The sequence below is a fragment of the Pieris brassicae genome, chromosome 13 (genome assembly GCF_905147105.1).
Source record: "Pieris brassicae chromosome 13, ilPieBrab1.1, whole genome shotgun sequence".
In the NCBI taxonomy this organism is placed as follows: Eukaryota; Metazoa; Arthropoda; class Insecta; order Lepidoptera; family Pieridae; genus Pieris; species Pieris brassicae.
Genome location: NC_059677.1, coordinates 3,418,900 through 3,440,310, shown reverse-complemented (window position 1 = coordinate 3,440,310; position 21,411 = coordinate 3,418,900). Strand labels below are relative to the sequence as shown.

Sequence of the window (21,411 nt, the reverse complement as noted above, 5' to 3'; positions counted from 1 at the left end):
AAAAATTACTAGGAATTGTTAACGAAACAAACTTTTCAAAATATAATAATTGAAATTCAAATTCGAAGTAATTTTAATCAATTTTCGAATATCCCCTAACAAATTAAGGACAGGACAGGACAGGCTGCCCCTCGGTCGTTAAAAAAAAAATCTACTTTCTGTTTAGAATCCCTGCCTAATGTGTTTGCGGAGCGTTTACGTCATATAATCAAAAGAGTTGACACTACTTGCAGTCTCTTTGTCATTTATCAAATGATCTAACGCACACTAAATTACACTTAAATTAATCTGTTTAGAGATATGTTCGATTATTTTTAATAAAATTATTATAGAGGGCAATTGAGTTTTTTTTATTTATATAAAATATATTCTTCATTAAACATTTTAATATAATATTGGTGTTTAATTTCGTCGCCTTCTCGGAGGTGTTTGACAGTACCCATGGTGGGGTCTTGGTTCCCCTGTTTGTCTTATGTCCAGGCAAGGCTGTAGACTCGGCTTTTTCATCAAATGCTATAAATAAATTGTCTTTTTTTATTTCACATTATTCTACACAGATAAACTTAAGATCTAAGAGAATGTATTGCTAAGAGAGAACTTTTAAAAGTGAAGTTAATATTTTAATTATTTAAATGCAAAAACTACTGTACTTTTTACTCAACTGTGGGTAACGTCTAATTTATATTAATGTTAGGGCTATGCATTCGTAAATGTTCTAGAAAAAGTAGCTAATATTGACAAGTACAAGGCTATATTTGTCAATACTATCCTGTCAATAATTGTGAGCATATTTTCGTAATCATCTGATATAGTTATGATTTAATTTACTTTGTAAAACATATATATTACATAAATCATACAAACAATTTTTTTATGGTGCTCTTTAGCAGATGAAAGCTCTCGCTCTTTTGGAAATCTCCGGTTTATCACTAACGTACCTTATAGTAATACAACCAACACAAAAGTGTCGCAATTATTGCTCCTGTCATTCCCCATAACTGTTCAGAACTTGGAAAGTGATCTTCTCCATGATTTATATCATTTTTCTCATCGCAACCACAAAATGTTATCATAATAACAGTAAATTTATATATTTTTTAGCGTCTAAAATTATGTCATAATAACATCATTTTTGACACTTGACATAAATACCAAAATATGAAACCTAAAAACAAGAACATATAAACTAGCTGTTAAGCTAAACGTTGCAACCCATCAGCTGCGCGCAGCGGGTAGAGACCGACTCTCCCCGCGCGCCGCAGCCCTCACCAAGGGCTATATGCCCGCCCCCGTACCGCCCTGTATCAGCAGGGCGCGAACATAAACACCACCTGAAGGGGGCATACGCCCCGAACAGGACACAACACCCCCCTCACGAGGGAGGGTGTAACATTAACTACGAGATTTTTTTTTTAACTACGAGATAAACGTTGCAACATTTATGTGTATTATGTAGGAATCGGACACCATACATGTGGTTTTTTGCTTGTTAGTTGTAAAATCTTTTATCCAATTCGGATGCTGTTGCTTTTAAACATGTAAATTTCATTATTGTATTTGTAATTCTTGGAAAAATCATAAACAATCTACGGTACGCAGATGTCACAGTTTTGATAGTTTTATCAGTAGAAGACCTCCAAACACTTATAAATATAGTGCGCCATGTGAGCGTAAATGACGGTTTGGCCATTAGTACTGCAAAAATAAAGGTAATGGTAATTAGGTCCTTACATATGAAATTGGCGTTTTGTATGGGAGGAACAAAAAGTCGAATATTTTTGAATATAATATATTTAATTAATCAAAGTATGAACCATTGTTTTCTATGCACTTTTGCCACCTCATAGGTAGAGCATTGATCCCTTTACTGAAAAAACTAGTCGGACGGGAATCAATAAAATCTGTGAAGGCGATTTGGATGTAGAGAGTGAGAGAGTCATCAGAGTTAAATGTTTTCCCTTGCAAGAAGTTGTCTAAATTTCGAAAAAAATGGTAATCTGTTGGAGCAAGGTCCGGGGAGTACGGAGGATGTCTTAGACATTCCAATTAAAGCTCTTCTAATTTGGTAGCCGTCTGTTGTGCAGTGTGTGGTCTAGCGTTGTCGTGAAGTAGCAGTGGCGTGAAACGATTGACCAGCCTAGGTTGTTTAGCCGCTAGCTTTTCCATCATGGTTTGCAATTGCTGACAATAGACATCAGCCGTAATAGTCTGGCCAGATTTGAGAAAACTGCAATGAACAATACCGGCACTAGTCCACCAAACGCTTACAAGTAACTTTTTTGGGGTAAAGCTGGGGTTTCGCTTGGGGATGGATTTGGCTGGCTGGCCAGGATCCAACCATTGCGCTGAGCGCTTCCGATTATCGTAAAGAATCCATTTTTCATCACAGGTAATGATTCGGTTTAAAATACCTTCATTATTGTGCCGGTTCAGTAATGTAACGCAGCAGTCGACGCGCGTTTGCTTCAGTCAATTCGTGAGGTACCCACCTTTCAAGCTTTTTAATCTTCCCAATTTGCTTCAAGTGAATTAAAACAGTTTTATCACTAAGACCGCAGCCTGCAGCTAACTCGGACGTGGTTTGCGATGGATCCGCTTCCACAATAGCCAATACTTCAATACTTCATTATCAACTTGGATCTCAGACCGTCCACGGGGCTTGTTCTTCAGGTCGAAATTTCCAGAACGAAAACGTTGGAACCAAAACGAACTGTGTTTTCTTTTGCAACATGACCGCCATACACATCATTCACCCTTCGAGTCGTTTCCGCAGCACTAGTGACACGGCGGAACTCGTACTCGTAAATAATGCGATACTTTAAGTTGTAGTAATTACTAAGATGTAGTAATTTTGTAAAATGAGTGACGCAAACAGAAAAAAACAAATGAATGACGGTCATCGAAGCACAAATACATGAGTAAATAGCTGTACAAATTTGAATTTGAAATTCCTAACCAAAGAGGAGGTATTTGAGGTCAAAGTGGCGTACGACAAAACGCCAATTTCATATGTAAGGACCTAATACTATTAAACCTGTAACGCTTGTAGCTGGTAGAACACTTGATTGCATGTGGCAATTCAAGCATGACTGTTAAAATACGAAAAGTCGTATATCTCGGACACGTGTGTCATGACCGATACGACTTGTTGCAGCTTAAAATCATGGGCAAAATTCAAGGCAAGACGGGCAGGTAGAAGGTAGAACGAGGTTGCAGAATGTACGAGAGTGGACTGACATCACATCCTCCGAGGAACTTTAGACTAGCTCAAGATTACCAGCAATTCAAGTTGTTAACAGCCAACCTTTAACAATAAAGTGGCACCTGAAGTCATTACTATCAACAGTAGTTTTAATAATTTATCGTTAGCGTGGTCGGTCGTCCTGGCGACTCGACGAGTGGCGACACACAAGCTGCTGCCGAGTTCCGTTGAGTGTCAGTGATACCAACTAAAAACACACAAGCTACTAAAAATGTAATAAACAGATGCTTAACACTCATTAAATATTTTTACTCTTAATGAGGTTAAGCAAAAAAAAAATAAAAAAAATAAAATTAATAAAATTGTTTTAAAATAAATCAATATTTTAATTAATGTTAGTAATTAAATTGTAAGAGCGAGATAGCCTATTTACCGGAGTATTAATGATAAAAGTTGCAGATGACAATTTATGACACATTGTTATTATGTTATAGTAATAAATTATAATATAAATATTTTTAACAAACAGCCTGTATTAAAAAATTGTTTGTATATTGATATAAATTATAAATTGTAGTAAAGTTTTAATTATGTTCATTATCCCAACTCGTTGGTTTTAAATGTTTACTCTTTAGACGGGAATTTTTGCCAAATAGCGAAACAAAAACTTTTTACAAAACACGCCACTATGCACGTGCATGCTATAGATATTGGATTCATTTTGCATTTCGCTTGGGCGAGTTTAAAAGGAATTGTAATTTGAAACAAAGTGGCATTGTTGTTAGTTCTGAGTAATGGTCATTTTAATTTAACAACGATTTTAGTTCAGTTGTTTGGACAAATACAAAATAGTTTTGATATATTTTAAGTGGTGATCTTGTAAAATGGGTTGCTTTTGGTCAGACGAGGTAACGATTGCTTAAAAGTTTTGATGTATAGAGCTTTTATTGTATCAATCTTTGTTCCACATACAAGTGTTTTTAAATTGAATATATAAATAAAATGCTATGTCAATGCATTTCGAATTTGTGTTTTTAGAATCACGAGACGTGCCGCCATTGCAATAGAAAAGCAGTTAATAATTTGGTAATTGTGAATGAATGCTGCCAAATATGTCATGAATGGGTGACAAGACGAGAAAGTTCTGGAAGAACTGGTTTCCAAAAGCGTTCTAATTCTGTAAGTATTTTGTAACTGTTACATATATAAAAGAGAAACTAATACATTAAAAGTAAATGATAACAAACTAGATTTAGAACTACAAAAATTTAATGAAATATGCAATTTAAAAATGTTCTATTCGTCTTTGAAGTTGTAATTCGTGACGGAACAATGGCTTTATTTAAACACAAATGCCTAGTTTCAACCTAGAAGTAACATAATCTAACTTATAGGTAATATTACTAACGTATTATATTACGCAAGATCAGAATTATCAGCTAGCAGTGCAAATAATATTATTACATCTGTTCGCAAAATGTGTTTGTACAGAGGAAGTGAATTGCTATAGAAACACTTGAAGGGATTTTTACAAAAACTACATAACTAACATTTTTAACGTTATTTTTTTAAATATGGCATTCTAATCTATAAAAAAAGTTACACTTGATAGTGAAATTCGATTTGACAAAAACATCTTAATTAGCACATGGTAAAATAAAGTATATTTTGCAAAAACTACACAATTGCGTGTATTTTTTACAAAAATACGTCATTTTTACGAGTTGTCTGTTGATTTTGTTGTTGTGTAAAGAACGCAGTTGTCTAGTTTTTGTGAAAAAAAAAAGTTTTGTTTATTTCTGTCAAAAATGTCCGACTACGCGCCAAGCGAGGAATTTTCTAATTCAATTTTAAAAAGAAAAGAAGGAAACTATTATAAAAAATAATCCTGCCAAACGACCAGGATTTTCCCTTAATTGATAATTTGAAAAAAAAAACATACAGTAGAAACACCAGAAGAATGGGAAGACCTGATTAAAACGGCACGCAAACATCCATCACCTTTTGAAATAAAAAGTATCACTCATGACGTTTTTTGATCTAGAAAAGACACTGGAGCCTTTTTTTTAAAAAACTTGTAAACCACCTATGAAAATTAAAGAAGCAAGGATTATTAAAATAGATCAAAAAACCGTTTGTCTTGGTCAAGTATAACTTTACTGGACAATGGACAAGAATCCATGTACGGACAAAGCGTCCACTGCCTTCAGAACTAAATTTCAGTCCATTGTACAAGGCTCGAATTCCATTAAATGTAAATAAAGCCAATGACCTTCAGAGATTGAAACATTATTTAAGTGAACCCTACAAGATGATTATTTATGATAAATTATGTGAAATAACAGAGGAAGGAGAAGATATTGATGTTGATAATGAAGATGTAAGTGGAGGAGAAGAATAAAGGTTATTTTAATGTATGATTGATATCTAATAAACTACTTAATTAAGATATGGCTGCTTTTCATGAATATCCGCACAAACCACAAAAAAGCAAATTTTACAGGGTAGACATTTGAAAATAAAACAAAATATTTGCTGTCACAACTTTTAATATATTTGAGAAATGAAAACATGAAATGCATATATCTAAAGAGTATTAATCAAGGTTTTATTTAACATTAAAATTTTTAGGTTCTTACCTTTGTATATCATAATTAGTTAAAAAAAACTGAGCAGTGTTTGACTTATGACAAAATTAATTTTGTTATATTATTGTGAATAGTAGGATAACTCAAAATGTTGTACTTGTGTAGTTCTCAATTTTTTGTTTAGAATGACATAAGTGGTGATATGTTCTACAAGATAAAAAAAAACATGTCTGTAATAGTAACACAATTGCGATTATGATAATATTCATGAAAGATATCCCTGTTATAAATTATTTTTTTTTGGTTTTATTTTAAAACCATTGGACTGAATTTCCCTGAAGAATAACACAATTTTGGTTATGCTATGGTGAATAATGTTAATTAACACTCAATTATTTGGAGTTGTGACATTATTCACGAGAAATTTAGAGTGACTGTGTAAAGAGTAATAGCAACTAGCGAACGTCGGTTGTTGCACAAAAATGGCGTCGTAAATGATCCAATCACATAATGACATATATGCGTGCCATGGCGCCGGCTTGCCGATATCAATGTGAGTCTTACTGCGCATGAAATAAAGACTATTTCGTGTCTTTCGGTGTTCTAAACCAGTATTTTCAAAATTTTGGATTGTGCGGTTATTCATGAAAAGCAGCGATATGTTTTTTTATTTAATTTTCTAAACTTTTACTTTATTTTTTACAAAAATAACATAAGTGGATTTTTTTACAAAAAGAGCACTAGTGAACATTACATATAATAATTTTTCTCCACAATGGCAGGTTTAAATAGTAAAAAATCTCAAGTCCTTAATCAAATACATCATAATGAATACATTATCAAAAGTTTTTAGTTATGCAGAGAAAAATGTGGATTGCAGAGAGTTTTCTTTAATTCCTATGAAATTGTTTCTAAAAAGTTGTGTTGTTTTTGTAAATATCCCTTCATTTGTATTTGGTCTAAAGAACGTTTCATTATATTTTTATATAAATTACAAGTTAAAAGTGTATTTAACTAGACAAACAAGAAGAAGCAATGTACAAGCCCATAGACACAGAGTAGGAAAGACACCATAAATTTAAAAAAAAACTGTTAAGGCATATAAAATTGAATGTTGCCTTTTTGTATGTATTAACAGCAGCAAACATCTATAACTTTTTTTAAAAGAAAACCGTTGGTCCTATATCTAGAACTTGGCGTCATTGTTTCTTGATAATTTTCCTTAATAGTAGGTGATCCATTTGTGCCTAACACGCTGCCGACTTTTGGGTCAGAGGCGTATTGGTTCCTCGGATTTTAATTTACCGTACGAGCCAGTGTCAATAAATTTGTTACTTAGACAATACTGTGATATCTTCTAAGATATTCGTTCATCATCGCGTCTCGCTCAAGGACTGTTTGCAATTAAATTCTCGTCATTAATTATGATAATTAAATAAGGACTTATTTCGTATCGCATTAAGTTAAATTAAAAAGGCAGCGCAAACTTTAAAAGGTTGTAGTGGTATGTGATATTTATGCAAGTAAAAAAATCCGTTATAATTTTCGTGTTTATTGACGCGTCGCACGTAAATGTTCCATTCATTTTCTTCTATGAATGTTAAATAGCCTATAGAATTGTTTATTTATTTCTTTAGAACTAATCTTACAGCTAACACATACCAGTTATAAAAGAAAACACGTAGACACACAAAGCAGAATACATTGATAAACAAAATATATGAAACAGAAACCATCATTAAACATAAAAAAGAAGAAACTAAAATAAGAAAGATTATATTATATACATATATATATATATATATGTCGGGTCTAATATTATAATATCTAAAAATTACAGAAGGGTCCATATTACGGTGAATACAAATGTCGGAGTTGCGGGAGATACTGGAATAGCAGACTTTGTTGGCCTAAATCATACCAAATATGTAAGAGATGCAAAATACAGGTCTACGCATACAATTACGTGAGTATTTACGAGTTGGTGAGAGTATTCCATAGTAGTAAAGCCTAGGTCCAGGCATGCCCTCTAAATACTATGAGGCCTACATTCGAATCCCGGCTGTTCAGCCATAGATTTAAATTGAATATTGAGAACCGTTGATACGGCTGACGCGAGTTTCGTTTAGTAGCGTTTGTTGGAGGGATGTTAAAATAAATAAATTCTTAATTGGAGCTAGATATCAACTGACTTTAATCTGAATATCTTGTTACACCCTCCCTCGAAAGGGGGGTGGTTTGGCCCGTTCGGGGCCTATGCCCCCTTCGGGCGGTATGCTGGCTCGCGCCCTGCAATACAGGATGGTACGGGGGCGGCCTTTTAGCCCTTGATGAGTGCTGACGCGGCTGTCGCCCAAGTCGTCGTCTTATATGTATTTGTAGTTTTTTGTATTGCATTTGTAGTTTTATGTATTGTGTTTGTGATTATTTTTCATAATCCACCTAAGTTTTGTTGTATAGTCCATCTTATATGTCTTTTTTGGGATTTTTATTAGCTGGTACAATAGTGACACAAGTTATCTGTTATCACAAAATCGTCTTGGTCTTGACATTTCTTTGTCTTTGTGTGTGCCATGTGGCATCTGTCGCATGAAGTTGTCTGTACCATAGCTGTGGCTAATGGTACGGTGTTATTTGTATGCTTTGAAGTGCCAGGAGCAATAATCGCATTGTTGAATATTTTGAATGTATGCTTGTGGTCGAGTTTTTTTTTGTATTATCGATAGTTTTATAAATTGGTCACACTTGAAGTAATGTATTATGACCAGGTTGTTGACATGTTACGATATATGGACGTAGAATGTACAGCGTTGACAAAAAAAATATAGTAAACAACATAATTTTGTCGATTGGCGTTAATCATATGTCCATCGATGTCATAATACCAACAATGTTTATATTTAGGGTCATTGTACTTTTGCTTTATGTCGAAGACATAACACAGATATTTCTTATTTGCTTTAAAAAAAATAGTTATTATGTCCAAATATCCTGTTCTATGCAATTTAATGTTTTTAAAGTTAAGTCTTCCTTTAGTTGATGGTATATAAATCCCAATTTTGAGAGACCTTGATACTTTTGTAGGTTTCGTCTTCTATTCTTCAAAATATCTTTTTCCCTAACCCTAGTCAACTAAGTACTGCGCGTATCTGCGCTCTCAGTACGGTATATGCGACTTCTCAAAACACTGGTGAGATCCGCTGGTAGGCCAGTGACCGATTCGCTACCGCAAGAGTGCTTTCCAGCACTCTGGGGGAGTGGGAGTTCACCAGCCTGTGGGTCACTCAAGCGTTAGTACCTACGGGGAAAGAGAGGAACTGCGTAGTTCAAATGTTTTTTTACTCGAAGGACCAATGTACATCTTGCTAGATAGGGGAATGTGTGTTTAATCTTTATATGTCTTGTACGTCAAGATCAGAGATGTATGTATCTGTATAGTATATGTAATGTATGCATGAGCAAGCTGCACTAGATAACTAAATATATGAGAGGGTGAGATGTAAGAACCTAACAACCCTACGGATCCCTATAGCATACACATAGCCCTACAGGTGTACCCTAACACAAATAGTGAATGTATAAATAAGTACGGGATATCTGCACCAAGAGACCTAAGGTAACAGACGGAGCCCTACGGGTAGGATCAAAGGTTCGAGGTGGTGGGATTATCTCAAAGCTTTCGGGCAGGCTCACCACGATAATTAAGGGCTTGAAGTAGTCTTCGCCACTTTGAGAGGAAGCGAGCAATGAATACGTAAGAGCAATATTCAAATCTCATTTATTGTTCAAAGACAATATCTTAAATACTAGTTACACCTATACACACATACATAATATTATTTTAGTGAGCTGTTGGTGTATTACCTTCAGCTATTAACATTTTGAAACACACGTGAGCCGTGTCAGCAGTTGGTCAATGTTCAAATGAAATCTGAACAATGGTCTTCCCATGTTAAACGTTTGTCCAGATGCATGCCTAACTATTTAGCTAGATTTATATTAAAATAGGTTTAAATGTTAATATTTAGTTATATTACTGTAAATTAATTGCCAGTATTCTTTGGAATTTTCTATCTGTCGGCGCAATTAACACTTTTTACGGTCAAGGAAACCGACATCGACAAATCCAGAAAGACGATGATTTATCGTGTCTATGAAATAAAAATTATTGAAGACACGTTGACAAATCTGAGTGGAAGGACCATTTCGTGTTGTAGCGCCACTGGATTAGATTAATACTGGCTTCCGAATTCATTCACTCAGTGTTATATTGGTACATTGACCAGTACTTCTTGAGATTCATTACGTTTCCAAGCATAGACAATGTCTGGGTCATGTGTAGCAAATAATAATTGTTGACATAACCACCAAATAAAAAATTAAAGACCGTCTACCTCCTATAATACTTACTTAATACTTGTACGGCCCCATATCTATATTATTTTACTTTGTATATATTTTTTTCAGAGAGAATTATGCAATTCAGATCTATCTAAAAATGAGAATAAGGAGCATGCGAGTGAATTATGCCAAAAATGCAAAGAATTGGGACATTATTGTGGATTCACTCGCAACAAACAAAAATCCTTTAAGAATTTCTAAAAAAAATCGAGAGAAACAACTTTATATAAAAAATATTTAATGAAAACCAAAAATATGTTTATTAATAAAATCTGAAAACGTTTTGTTTTTTATTTTGTGATTCAACGAGTTCCACATTGATGAATAATCTTTATTTTCCGCCATATAAGTGAAAATCGGCAAAACTTTGCTCGAGAATACATCAATATCTTCGTTGACAAAATTTTCTAATAGAATAATTTTTTCCACGACATCCTTGGTTTGATTTTCATCCATTTCTTTGTTCAAATAATGGCACTGAAACAAAAAATATTCATGAAAAATCTTTTATCTGAAAAATAAAATATAGTACAGCAAACATGTGCTGTATTTTGACTCCCGGTCATAGTTCGCGCCAAGCCTCGCAATGTCATACAAAGATAACTGCGTAATTTTGGATATTTTATTTTTAATTTAATTCTCGTTTATTTTTATGAAAGTCTGATGGTATAAAAGTAACAAGTGTTTTTACTTGACATTAATTTTAGAGATTTCTTAATTTGCATGATCGTAAAAATAATAAGGATTTCAATATGGTAAAAAGCACCACATCATCAACCAAAGAAAGCAAAAGGTTTTCCTCACCCGAGTCATCTCAATAAAATTGTCAAAACAATACATAAGACACGACCATGTTTCATCCGTCCTGTGTTTGCTCTCCGCCATGGCGATTAACAGCACAGCTTCGTGGAATATATTATATAAATGTCGCTTTGTAAATATTTTCAGATCTTTCCAAATTTGATTCCACTCCTCCGGTGTAGTTGAACACAATACCTATAAAACGGATAAACGATTTGTACGAGGCCTATTTATTACCATGATACAAACAAACGACAAAATTTATTCTATACATCAAGTAAGAATAATAATAACCCTACATATCTGGGACTTGGCTTCAGATTGCATTTGTTTCTTTGATATTTTTCATTTCATAGACAAATAGAAAACACGTCATTTTTTTTGGATTTGAAACATTCCAGTTGACTTAATGCGCACACTGACAGAAAGGCCATTGGTGATCGAAACTACGACCTCGGTGATGAGTCGCATGCTGAAGCCCAACACTGCTATAAAGCCTTTTTATGACAGTATCACCCATAATCTTTACGGCTTCAGAAATAGGTCGTTTTACGTCGAAGAGTCGAGAACTACGCCAGAGCGGTCAAATAGGATCATGCTGAGGAAGCAGTGGTTTCAGTGTGCACGTCCCTGATGTAGCTTCGAGCCCGTCTGTGCATCAATGAACTCTCTGTCTATGACCGGCATGCAACAGTTTACGGAAGGAAAACATTGGAAGGAACTTGGAAAAGTTGTGTGAACAGAAGGCTATATTGTAAGAAAAATAAATGACCACGTAACTGATACAGAAATCTGAGGCACACTTTTAGCGTCATTTATGTTACCGAAACTTAGTTAATTTACATATTAATAATACTTCCTATCCCATTTTCTCCTACGTTAAATCTTAGAAATTTTCGTGACTTTTTTCGTTTTATCGACTATGTTATGTGAAACCGGCTGCCCAGGTATTTCTAAAGACACGGCAACGAATTCAAACGTAGGATATACTGCGACCCAAATCGAACAATAAGCTAGACGAAGAAGAAAGAGCGAGACAGACCAGCGCCACCAACTACGAACAGGGGGCAGATCCACTTTGAATCAGTCTGCGCTTCTATACTATATCTGAATTCGTTTCTTTGAGTACGTCAAGAACTTGAACCACTTTGTCAATTCACGTAATCACGCTGCACGAAATAATAAATAATAAAGATTGCCGGATTTCTTTACTAATTTCATTTAACTTCAAATTAAATTAAAATATTTGTAAATTTTACAAACTAAACATATTTATCAAATCTACGTTTTGCTCCGATGTCTATTAAAAAATCAAAATAGTAACCTTTGACAATCTAGCAGTGAGCTGTTCCACATCCATTTCTTTATGAATATGAACGCCCGTGATAACTTCAAGGAATGTGTCTCCAGGTGGATTCCATAATTGTCTAAAATAATACAAGTTTAACGGGTCTATGTTCCTTAGTTTTACTTTTAACCAAGATTGTTCTTTTTCTGGAAAATAATAAATATATTTAGCGTGAAATACTTATCAACATTTGAAAGTTTTATGTTGTTAAAGTATTTTTGTATCGTGGGATTCATCTGCTATATGATTTATCAGTAATATTCTAACTTTTTTTCTGGTAAAATTATTCTATTATAAAACTGATAAAAATAGGGATGCATCGATAGGCCTTTTAGCCGATACTAAGCATAGCAACGCTTGTTAAACTAAATTAAGTTAAGGTAAAATATATCAAGTTTGGTTAGTTTTTAATTTTTATTAAAAAATATAAACAGTCACAAACTATGTTATTAAAACTAAGAATTAAGAGGAATAATTAAAATAAATAACTGTTCATAATTACAATTAAGATTTATAAGATTTTTCTAAATCTGCATTTTATTTAATTAATACCGAAAACATTCTACGCGGAGACAAAACGGGTGAGAGAGACAACAAACAATAAAAAACGCGGGATTCTCCGGGCGTATATAGTCTGTGCCTCGTTTGCAAAGAACTAGATTATACAAGCGCGTTAACTTTTTTAAAGTATCGTTGTATCGGCAATTAAAATATGCCGATATATCGGGATCGGTACCGGATGCATCCCTAATTTAAAGGAAATAGTTCTTACAACCTGTCAATCTTTTATATAAATTGAAAAGAGAACGAAACAGAAGTGATATTATGCTGTCTTCCTTTTAAACCATACTAAAACTTTATAGTTATAATCTGAAGACATTAAGAATATAAAATTATAATTTAATCAGAAATACCTGGTATTTGCTCGGAATATGTATCCAGTATGGATGAAAGTAACTCAATTCCATAATGCAGAGTGAGTGGTGACATTGTATGGAACATTGTTATTTTCCATCTGACTGTTTCCAATACTTGGCCCAACATTGCCACAAGTGGAGCTCTATATTCAACAAGTTCATTCAATGTATATCCTTGAAGTAATAATTTACACTGCATGTGAATTCCAATTATGTTTTTATTTAAAAGACTATCATATAGACATGGCATTATTATTAAAAGAAACAATTTGGAGCTTGGTATGATGTCTGCCGACTTCAGCTTAGCCAAAAACATTATGTAATTTAAGAATTTTTCTTTCATCATATCACTCTCCATCAACTCCTTGGTGACTGTCAAAATGCAGCATTCTGTTTCATTGGCGTAATAATTATTTCTATACTGTTTCAAATATTCCATTACATTCACCATCATTTGAGTTTGTTGATTGTTTTCAGCGGCCACATGAAAAATTTTAGTAAAGACTTGTTTGGGATTTTGTAAGAATACACAAAGCACTTCTGACATATCTGTGTCTGACGACATAGTTAACTTATTAAATATTTCAATGATCATATGACTAAAATTTTTAGTTTCTAAATTATCATTGAAGCTGTCTTTAAAATATTCATCTAGAAGCTCAAATTTCTTTTCTGTACTACACTGTTGAAATGCTTCTATCATTAATAACTTTACATATTCATGAACGTCTAACGCATCAGTAATATGAGCTATGCACATTTTAAATAATTTACTGCATTCCTCTTCATTTAACACTGATATATTTAATGTCAATTGTTCAATAAGAACTGTATCTTTGCACAAATCGTTACGATACAATATAGCTCTAATCCATTTAATTTTTTCATCATCATTAATTATGTTATGAACAAGGGTTTGATTGTCTATTTCATTAATAATTTGTACACAGTCCAGAGGTTTACAAGATATTTGCTCTAACATAGAAATTACAGGATGTTCACAAGCAGTTGGAATATTTCGTAAAAAAGTCTGCACTTTATAGCAGATTTCTCCAACTGTCTTCTGCATACTTTTGTCATCTTCTTCAAACTCACTCCAAGCACAATAAATTTCAACACTTACTTCCTTAACTAATTCTTTGCATGTGTCCAATAATGCCTCATTACAGTATTCAATGCTTTCTTTAACGTCTTTATGAGAACAGTTGTCTATAGTATATGCCTCTAAATTTTTTATAGATTCTTCTTTATATGACAATTCATAAATTGAATAGGAAGTTGGTAGTTTAAGTGTTTGTGTTTTTACATATTCACTGAAACAGTCATTTATTGTATCAAGTAATATATATAAATTATTACCCACATACTTATATTTGTCATCCTTCTTAATCATTTCAAGTTTTCTATAATTAGGTGGTTCATAAAAATATTTTAAGCAAGTATGAAAATTGTTTACAGCTTGTGTTAATTCTATACTTGTGGTATCAAAAAATATTAATCTGTATATAAATTTATAACAAGCAGCAACCAACACTTGAAGGTTTTTTAAACACTGAGTTGGGTGAAAATATTTAAAGTGGTCTATTAAAATTTCTGTCAGTTGTAGAGATAGTTGCGGGTTGGAATAAATAATAATCTCACCAACGGAACATCTCATATTAAGTTTCCATAAAATTTCATTTAGTAAACACTTTGGGATTGTTGGTATTGTCCATATAACTGAACCAACTCCATCTAATTCAACTAATTCTTGAAGTATTTCCAAATCTGCATTCAGCACTAGATAGAATGCAAATTTTCTTAAAAGATCTTTTTTTATCTCATTCAGATTCTGATCAAATTGTTTAGCAGATAAAAACTCTTGTAACGCATTTATGATGGCTTCAAGTTTTTTTTCATTACCTGTAAAATACGATAAATATTTTTAGTGCATATCATTTAATTGAAAAAAAATAGAAAGTGAGAAAAACTTTTGTTTACCTCCTCTAGCTGTTATTTTTGTAAAAGGATGAGTATTATCAACTGACAATATGGCTCCTTGTAAAGCTACTAATTCCGGAGTAAAATCCATTGTTTCACTTAATATTTAATTATAAATGATTAAAATCCAACACAAAGGCACACGGACCCGGTGGCCGGTATTTGAGCAATAAACATGTCAATTGTCAAATGTCAATTGTAAAAAAGAATTCATCTGTGGTATTATACAGTGTAACCTGTGTTACATTCCATACCTTGTTTTTGTTTGCAATGACTCCTAGCATAGTTGTTTTTTGTTTTTATTGATCAGAAATGCTTTATTAAAATAACAGTAAAAAACTTTTGTAGTGAAATTTTAAATAGTTCTTCAAAATGAATTCACAATCAGAGCTGCTGCTTACCAGTGCTACCATTTATGCTAAACCCTTTCCAAAATTCGGCCGCCCAGAAATTATAGGTTATATAGGATTAGAAAACCTTAAATATGCAAGAAAGATATCAAATAAAACCGTAAATTTTGATCTTAATTTACTAGTAGATGAAGTGCAAAGGAAACCACCTGAACTTGATGTAAAGTTGGATCGCTTAATTCAGTTCTTGTCCAACAATGAGAAACGATTGAATATTACAACTCCAAACAAGCTAGATTCTGCTACAATATTTTGCTATCGGGGCTTAATGACCTGCATCACCAACACGCCTTATGAAACAGAACCTTGGATAATTGTGGCGCTATTATTTAAGGGAAATATATACTTATGTGCACGAGACACCTACATCAAGAAGTTAAAGAAAAAACATATGAGTGATAAAGATAAATTATTTACATCATGGGGATTCAAGTTTGAACAGTATATTCTATCTGGTATATGATTCATTACTAAGATTACAATCACTTATCACCTGCTACAATAAACCAATATTTAATGAAACTATTATATCACAATCAAAAATTCGATTACTACTGATATTTTTTAGTATTTAAATTATAAATTTATTGTAGATAAACCCAATGTAAAACCAAATCCCAATGTGCCTAATAATGAAATGGAGGAGTTTTCATGTGTCTTTAAGACAACACTAAACAGTCATAAAATTATATATGCTGCTGAAATGGATGGTATTCGATGTGATAAAAAAGAAGTTCCCGAAGCACCACATACAGATGATGATGTCTTAAATTATTTACAAGACAAAGAATTCATAGAGCTTAAAACAAATCGACACTTAGAATTTCCCCATCAACAAAAAAGTTATAGGTAAGGTCAATATAAATATTTAAATGGTCCTATTACCGATCCAATTCAGAGTTAAACCCTTGGTGCAATCTGTGATACTGTATGTTAAAAATTGATAAGAATGTAAATAAAGAAGTGATAGTTTTTGTTAAGTCATCAGAAACAATGTGTATCCAATGAGCAGTCAATTTTTCTTTATGATATATATTATTTAAGAGCTAAATCAAAATGTTTATTATCCTGCAGACAGTATAGGACAAAAAAATGGTGGTGCCAATCATTTCTTGTTGGAATAGATACAATATTATGTGGTTTTAGGAATGATAATGGTATAGTTGAGAAGTTACAAACTATCAATGTTAAAGATCTCCCAAAAATGTCAAAGGTAAGTTTAAGTCTATGACAGGAACACTTACAATTAGGGTTGCCACCTTTTTTTACAATTAAGTACATTTTTATTTACCAAAAAAGTACATATGAAAGTAAAGTAAATTTCTTTTTCTTTATATTCTATTCTATTGCTTATTGTAGTATTGTTGTACAAATTAGTATCTAAACATTGGACAGCAGAAATAACATTTTCTTTTTATATTATACTCACTCAATTAATCACTCACTCACTCCCTCACATACTCACTCCCATTTTGCAGGGCAGTCACAGATTATCGAATTTGTCGGATTATTAAGTACTGCCTTATACCCCCTACAGTCTTGATTTTTTTTTACAAAAACACCTTGCAATCCGAAAAATGACAGATACGATATTATGTTATATGTATGTAGTATGAAGTACAAATCATACTTCATTATGTATGTCAAATTTAGTAAATTACACAGCACAATGGAGATTAATAATAGACCATATCGTATAACAGGAGATCAGGCAATGAGGAAATTTAAAGAAGAAACCATTAGCTGTTTTGTGATATTTATTTTTCTTAATAGGCAAGGAGGTGATCAGTGACTGTCACACCGTCAATTTTGGATCTAGAAAAACGTGGTATAGGCTTTTTCTTCATAATGTTAATTGCGCACATTGGTCCGAACGCACGACCTCATGGTTGAGGGTAGGTCAATACAATAGGCAAACACTGCTCCAAAATTAATTAACTAAATCCGGAACATTATTTTATTATCATAGACTTGAAGATACATTTTACCTTATTACTACTAAGATTATTACAGAATTACATTAATTGTAATAGAATTATTACTATCATTGTTATCGTTATTATATGTTTTTGTTATTAATTTGCTTCGAATCAACCGTGGTAGGGAAACAAGAAAAACATGGCGCGTACCGGAAAAATGTGGCGGTAATTTTTTTTCCAGCGCCGATAAATAAGTTTCACATCAAAAACGAATGCATCGTGTTTAAATAATATTTATTTCTAGCAATTTTGGGACCCAAATGTTTGCTTCAACTTTTTGAATACGTTCTTTGTGCATGTGAAAACATGTTTTATCCGAGAAATGAGACGTAAATATGGCGACAAAGATATCGATCTTAAAAGTGTTCCATTAACGAGTTTGAAGTTTGAGCTGGTGCCAAACATGTGCGTTGAATGCATTAACTATGAGCATGAGGATGACCCAATTCTTCCCGATTGGTTTCTCACGACGTTTGGAAAACACCAGGAAATATGAAAACACCAATAGAATAACGTTTTATGTATAAGAATATTTTAATTAATGACTATTATTTAAAATGAAATTAATTTTATTTATTTAAAATACCTTACATTAAAAGAAAAACAGAGAATATTAAGTTATTAAGGATGCAACGGGCGGCCAGATCTCTTGGCAAGCCTAAAGAAAAATAAAAAAAATATATTAAGGTTGAATTGCAAGAAGTGCTTAGTTCAAGTATTACGTAACGAATTTGGAGGGGTCCTCTTGTAAAACGTTACGATGCAGGGCGGGGATTGACTTACGCGTTATTGATAATATTATTTTTTACTTTCCAGTATTTTAAACCACAAGGGTGGTCAAGAAACGTTTTACTATTGGATTACAGAAAACGTTACGGTGCGTTTGAAGGGGCAGTCAAGAATAACTAAAAATTCGTGACGTAATACTTGAACGCAATGAATTGAATCAAATCACAAAAATATAAATACAACACTTAAAAAAATTATAGAATTACCAAACTTAATCTAAAATAATAAAGAAAACGTCAAATGCTTTTAAATGTACATTTACTGTCAGTTCTCCAAGGGATGTCAACGGATGTCAAACTCCCCGTCACGTTTAATCGCCATGTTTTTTTTTAAATGTTAGTCGCGTAAGAGACATTGTACTTAATAGGTTTTCATTAATTTTAAATGTTATTATTTATTTATTTACAAAAATATATAGATTATCTTAACAGTACGAAGCCAATACTGTAATGGCCAAAAAAATGATAACAAGATATAAAATATCCCTACTGCGACCTTAAACATATAAAGATGTAAACGGGGGTCTGTGGAACCGGCCCTTGGTATCGCGAATGTTTGACCTTCGCCATCGCACACCCATAGGTACACTAGAGTTCTATGAGTAACACTAAGGTTACTCCACAAGTCGTCTAAGTCGTCCGCAAAGTTTTCATATATTTTTAAAAAGATCATTCTTTAAGAGCCAAAAATAGCACGCTTTATTCTTAATAACTGTAACTGATGGAACAAATAAAAACTATTAATATTTGAAAAAAATGCGAGAGATAATAAGTTATTGCAAAATTTTGGAGGTAGCTCCGTGAAACTAAGTATGAGTTGGAAACCCCTTTCAAGGTAAAATTTATGGGCAAACAGAAATAAACAGTTAGAACCTTCAATCTAGGATTGTTCTCTAAAAAATGACGGCAAAAGGTTTATCTGTAAATCAAGGAAAGAATTATTCTTGAAAGCAAAAGGGGACTCTGTGGTTTTTGACAGTTTTATATATCACAGACAAACTCATATCATATGTCATGTCCAACCTCTTGTCTTTGGACAAATATGGTCGAAATTTAATTATCCCATATCGGCATGTCGGTTAAATTGTAAATATAACTTATTTTTATGTTATATAAGTTGTATATTAAAATTATTAACTGATATTTTGAATAAAATATATAATTTATTAATTTTGCCTTTTATTTAATTTACGTTGCATGGTTATGAATATTGGATATTGAGAGTAGACTGTAGAATATCATTAAAAAATATGCATATACCGTCTTATAACGCAACTTCCGTCTCCCATATAAAGCAGAAGTTTCTCAAGTCATATTTCTGTAGTGTTTCTTTATAATGTTTAGTCCATGGGCAACCTTTGACATGTTGAGGGCCAAACTTTAGCGCGCAAATACGTTCGCGGGCCGCGTTTAAAAGTACTTACTGCACTAAAGTAGTGACAATATTTTTTGCGATAGATATTAGGCATCAACAATGTTATTATAGTAGAATTTATTAAAATAACAAAATGCAATTTAAAAAATGGTACATTATAATTAAATAGTAAAATTTGCAATTGTCACAAACTACGAAAGTTAAATCAATGAGACACTTTAGCTTGAATTTGGGAAACAAATCCAACGATATTTGGATTAATTCCACTTATACAAAAACGTAAAGAATTTATCAAATTATCGTCAGTCAGTCTTGGACGATGTGTTGATTTATTGACTTTCATCAATGAAAAGAACTGTTCGCATTTATAAGTACTGCCAAACGCACAAATCAATCTTCTTGCGAATTTTCTGAGCTGCGGGAAAGTGTCATTTTCTAGATGTTTTTTGTAGAAATCGCACAACTCTACGTCTTCAAATTTGTTTTTTAGGAGTGAGTTTTCTTGAATCTCGATCAACTCCATTTGTAAGTGTATTGAAGCCTTTTGTATATTACATTTTGTAGGAGTAGCAAATAAACTGAAACAGTCTTCCATGTTTTTGAAGTCGTTCAAAAATTGTTCCGGCAGTAACTAGAGTTCTTTAGCACTTCTTGGAACGCTACGTCAACGCCATCTGTCGGTTAACTGCGGCAACTCGAGGTCGTTTTTCTCATAGACGTGAACATATGATTCGAATAAAAATCACTGCACGTTTTGGATGTTTGTTTATTTAAAAGAGAATAATCGATATTATGAGCCAAACTATTATTAAGTGTGGATTTCACAATATTTACGCAGACTTTTTTCGCGGAAAATCTGTGTCGAAACGTAAGTAATTACACGAACCATGAAATATTCTTTCAAATTCACAGCATACATCATTTTTACTACGTATTTATTTGATTGTAAGATAGATTGTCGTATTACTAGTAACGGTATGTTCAATTTATTTAAAAAATATAAGGCATAAACTTTTACAAAGCCATCATGTTCAGGCGGTCGTCGAAATCCGTGATGGTGGAGAAGGAATCATCCGTGGAAAAGTAATACCACAGACCAGACTAAGTAATCGACCGTACGACGTGAAAGTGGAGGTATGTATTAATTATGAAATGAATTCATAGTTGAGTAATAATCTAAACAAATATATTTTCAGCAACTTTTCAACCATGCATACAATTTATAAACGGAAAATGAACATATATTTTTTGAAAGAAATATATATGTTGAAGGAATAAAGTTGATGGTTTTTACTACCACATTCATAACATTCTGGATTCGAATAGACTTAGAACACAAGATCTGTTGGTGGCCAAGCTATGAAGGACTATCAAAAAAACTAATATGTTTTATGTCTGTTGAATCTGGGTTCTATAACTCCAATTGTATTGACTTGGATAGGGAGCTTGCTAAGATAAAGATTTGTCGGGAAGAGGTAGTAATTGATGCTTTTACGCATCAATGGGTTGGGATGATGTTTAGTCTTGTCGAAGTGGCGTGTGGACGCCAACTTCATCCATTGGCCTATGGTAGGGCTCTCCAGGTCGTGGTGAAGATCGACGTTTCTCACGTAGAAGGTCCC

At 33.0% G+C, this 21,411-nt stretch overlaps 3 protein-coding genes across 5 annotated transcripts; 2 read left to right on the top strand and 1 right to left on the bottom strand.

Annotated features, from left to right (window-relative positions):
- Positions 1-3,842: 3,842 nt before the first annotated feature.
- LOC123717809 (zinc finger CCHC domain-containing protein 24-like) lies at positions 3,843-10,458 on the top strand. The gene is made up of 4 exons (XM_045674024.1): positions 3,843-4,110; positions 4,241-4,381; positions 7,631-7,756; positions 10,258-10,458. Exons 1-4 carry the CDS (start codon positions 4,087-4,089, stop codon positions 10,390-10,392), a joined length of 426 nt encoding a protein of 141 aa, XP_045529980.1. The 5' UTR covers positions 3,843-4,086; the 3' UTR covers positions 10,393-10,458.
- Positions 10,403-15,391, bottom strand: LOC123717808. Of its 2 annotated transcripts, none has more exons than XM_045674022.1 (5): positions 15,238-15,391; positions 13,255-15,159; positions 12,317-12,486; positions 10,996-11,187; positions 10,403-10,668 (listed from the first exon to the last, which is right to left on the bottom strand). In XM_045674022.1, exons 1-5 carry the CDS (start codon positions 15,326-15,328, stop codon positions 10,429-10,431), a joined length of 2,598 nt encoding a protein of 865 aa, XP_045529978.1. In that variant the 5' UTR covers positions 15,329-15,391; the 3' UTR covers positions 10,403-10,428. The 2 variants fall into 2 exon arrangements, with proteins under 2 accessions (XP_045529978.1, XP_045529979.1); XM_045674023.1 differs by lacking the exon at positions 15,238-15,391 and having other exon boundaries at positions 10,414-10,668; positions 13,255-14,570; positions 14,899-14,989.
- A 93-nt stretch (positions 15,392-15,484) lies between these two features.
- Positions 15,485-18,189, top strand: LOC123717839 (decapping nuclease DXO homolog). 2 transcript variants are annotated; one of them, XM_045674079.1, is made up of 4 exons: positions 15,485-16,102; positions 16,241-16,496; positions 16,794-16,860; positions 17,871-18,189. In XM_045674079.1, the coding sequence occupies exons 1-4, from the start codon at positions 15,610-15,612 to the stop codon at positions 18,120-18,122; spliced, it is 1,068 nt and encodes a 355-aa protein (XP_045530035.1). In that variant the 5' UTR covers positions 15,485-15,609; the 3' UTR covers positions 18,123-18,189. The 2 variants fall into 2 exon arrangements, with proteins under 2 accessions (XP_045530035.1, XP_045530034.1); XM_045674078.1 differs by having other exon boundaries at positions 15,487-16,102; positions 16,722-16,860.
- The last annotated feature ends 3,222 nt before the right edge of the window (positions 18,190-21,411 follow it).

Bases quoted from the DNA above. Each gene is read 5' to 3' on its own strand.
- LOC123717809 (XM_045674024.1), top strand. From the start codon at position 4,087: ATGGGTTGCTTTTGGTCAGACGAG. The intron at 4,111-4,240 runs GTAACGATTGCT...TTGTGTTTTTAG, and splicing joins GTTGCTTTTGGTCAGACGAG to AATCACGAGACGTGCCGCCA. The intron at 7,757-10,257 runs GTGAGTATTTAC...TATTTTTTTCAG, and splicing joins AGGTCTACGCATACAATTAC to AGAGAATTATGCAATTCAGA.
- LOC123717808 (XM_045674022.1), bottom strand. From the start codon at position 15,328: ATGGATTTTACTCCGGAATTAGTAGCTTTACAAGGAGCCATATTGTCA. The intron at 15,160-15,237 runs GTAAACAAAAGT...CGTATTTTACAG, and splicing joins AAAAATAACAGCTAGAGGAG to GTAATGAAAAAAAACTTGAA. The intron at 10,669-10,995 runs GTGAGGAAAACC...TTTTTGTTTCAG, and splicing joins ATTTTATTGAGATGACTCGG to TGCCATTATTTGAACAAAGA.
- LOC123717839 (XM_045674078.1), top strand. From the start codon at position 15,610: ATGAATTCACAATCAGAGCTGCTGCTTACCAGTGCTACCATTTATGCT. The intron at 16,103-16,240 runs GTATATGATTCA...AATTTATTGTAG, and splicing joins TGAACAGTATATTCTATCTG to ATAAACCCAATGTAAAACCA. The intron at 16,861-17,870 runs GTAAGTTTAAGT...ATTTATTTCTAG, and splicing joins ATCTCCCAAAAATGTCAAAG to CAATTTTGGGACCCAAATGT.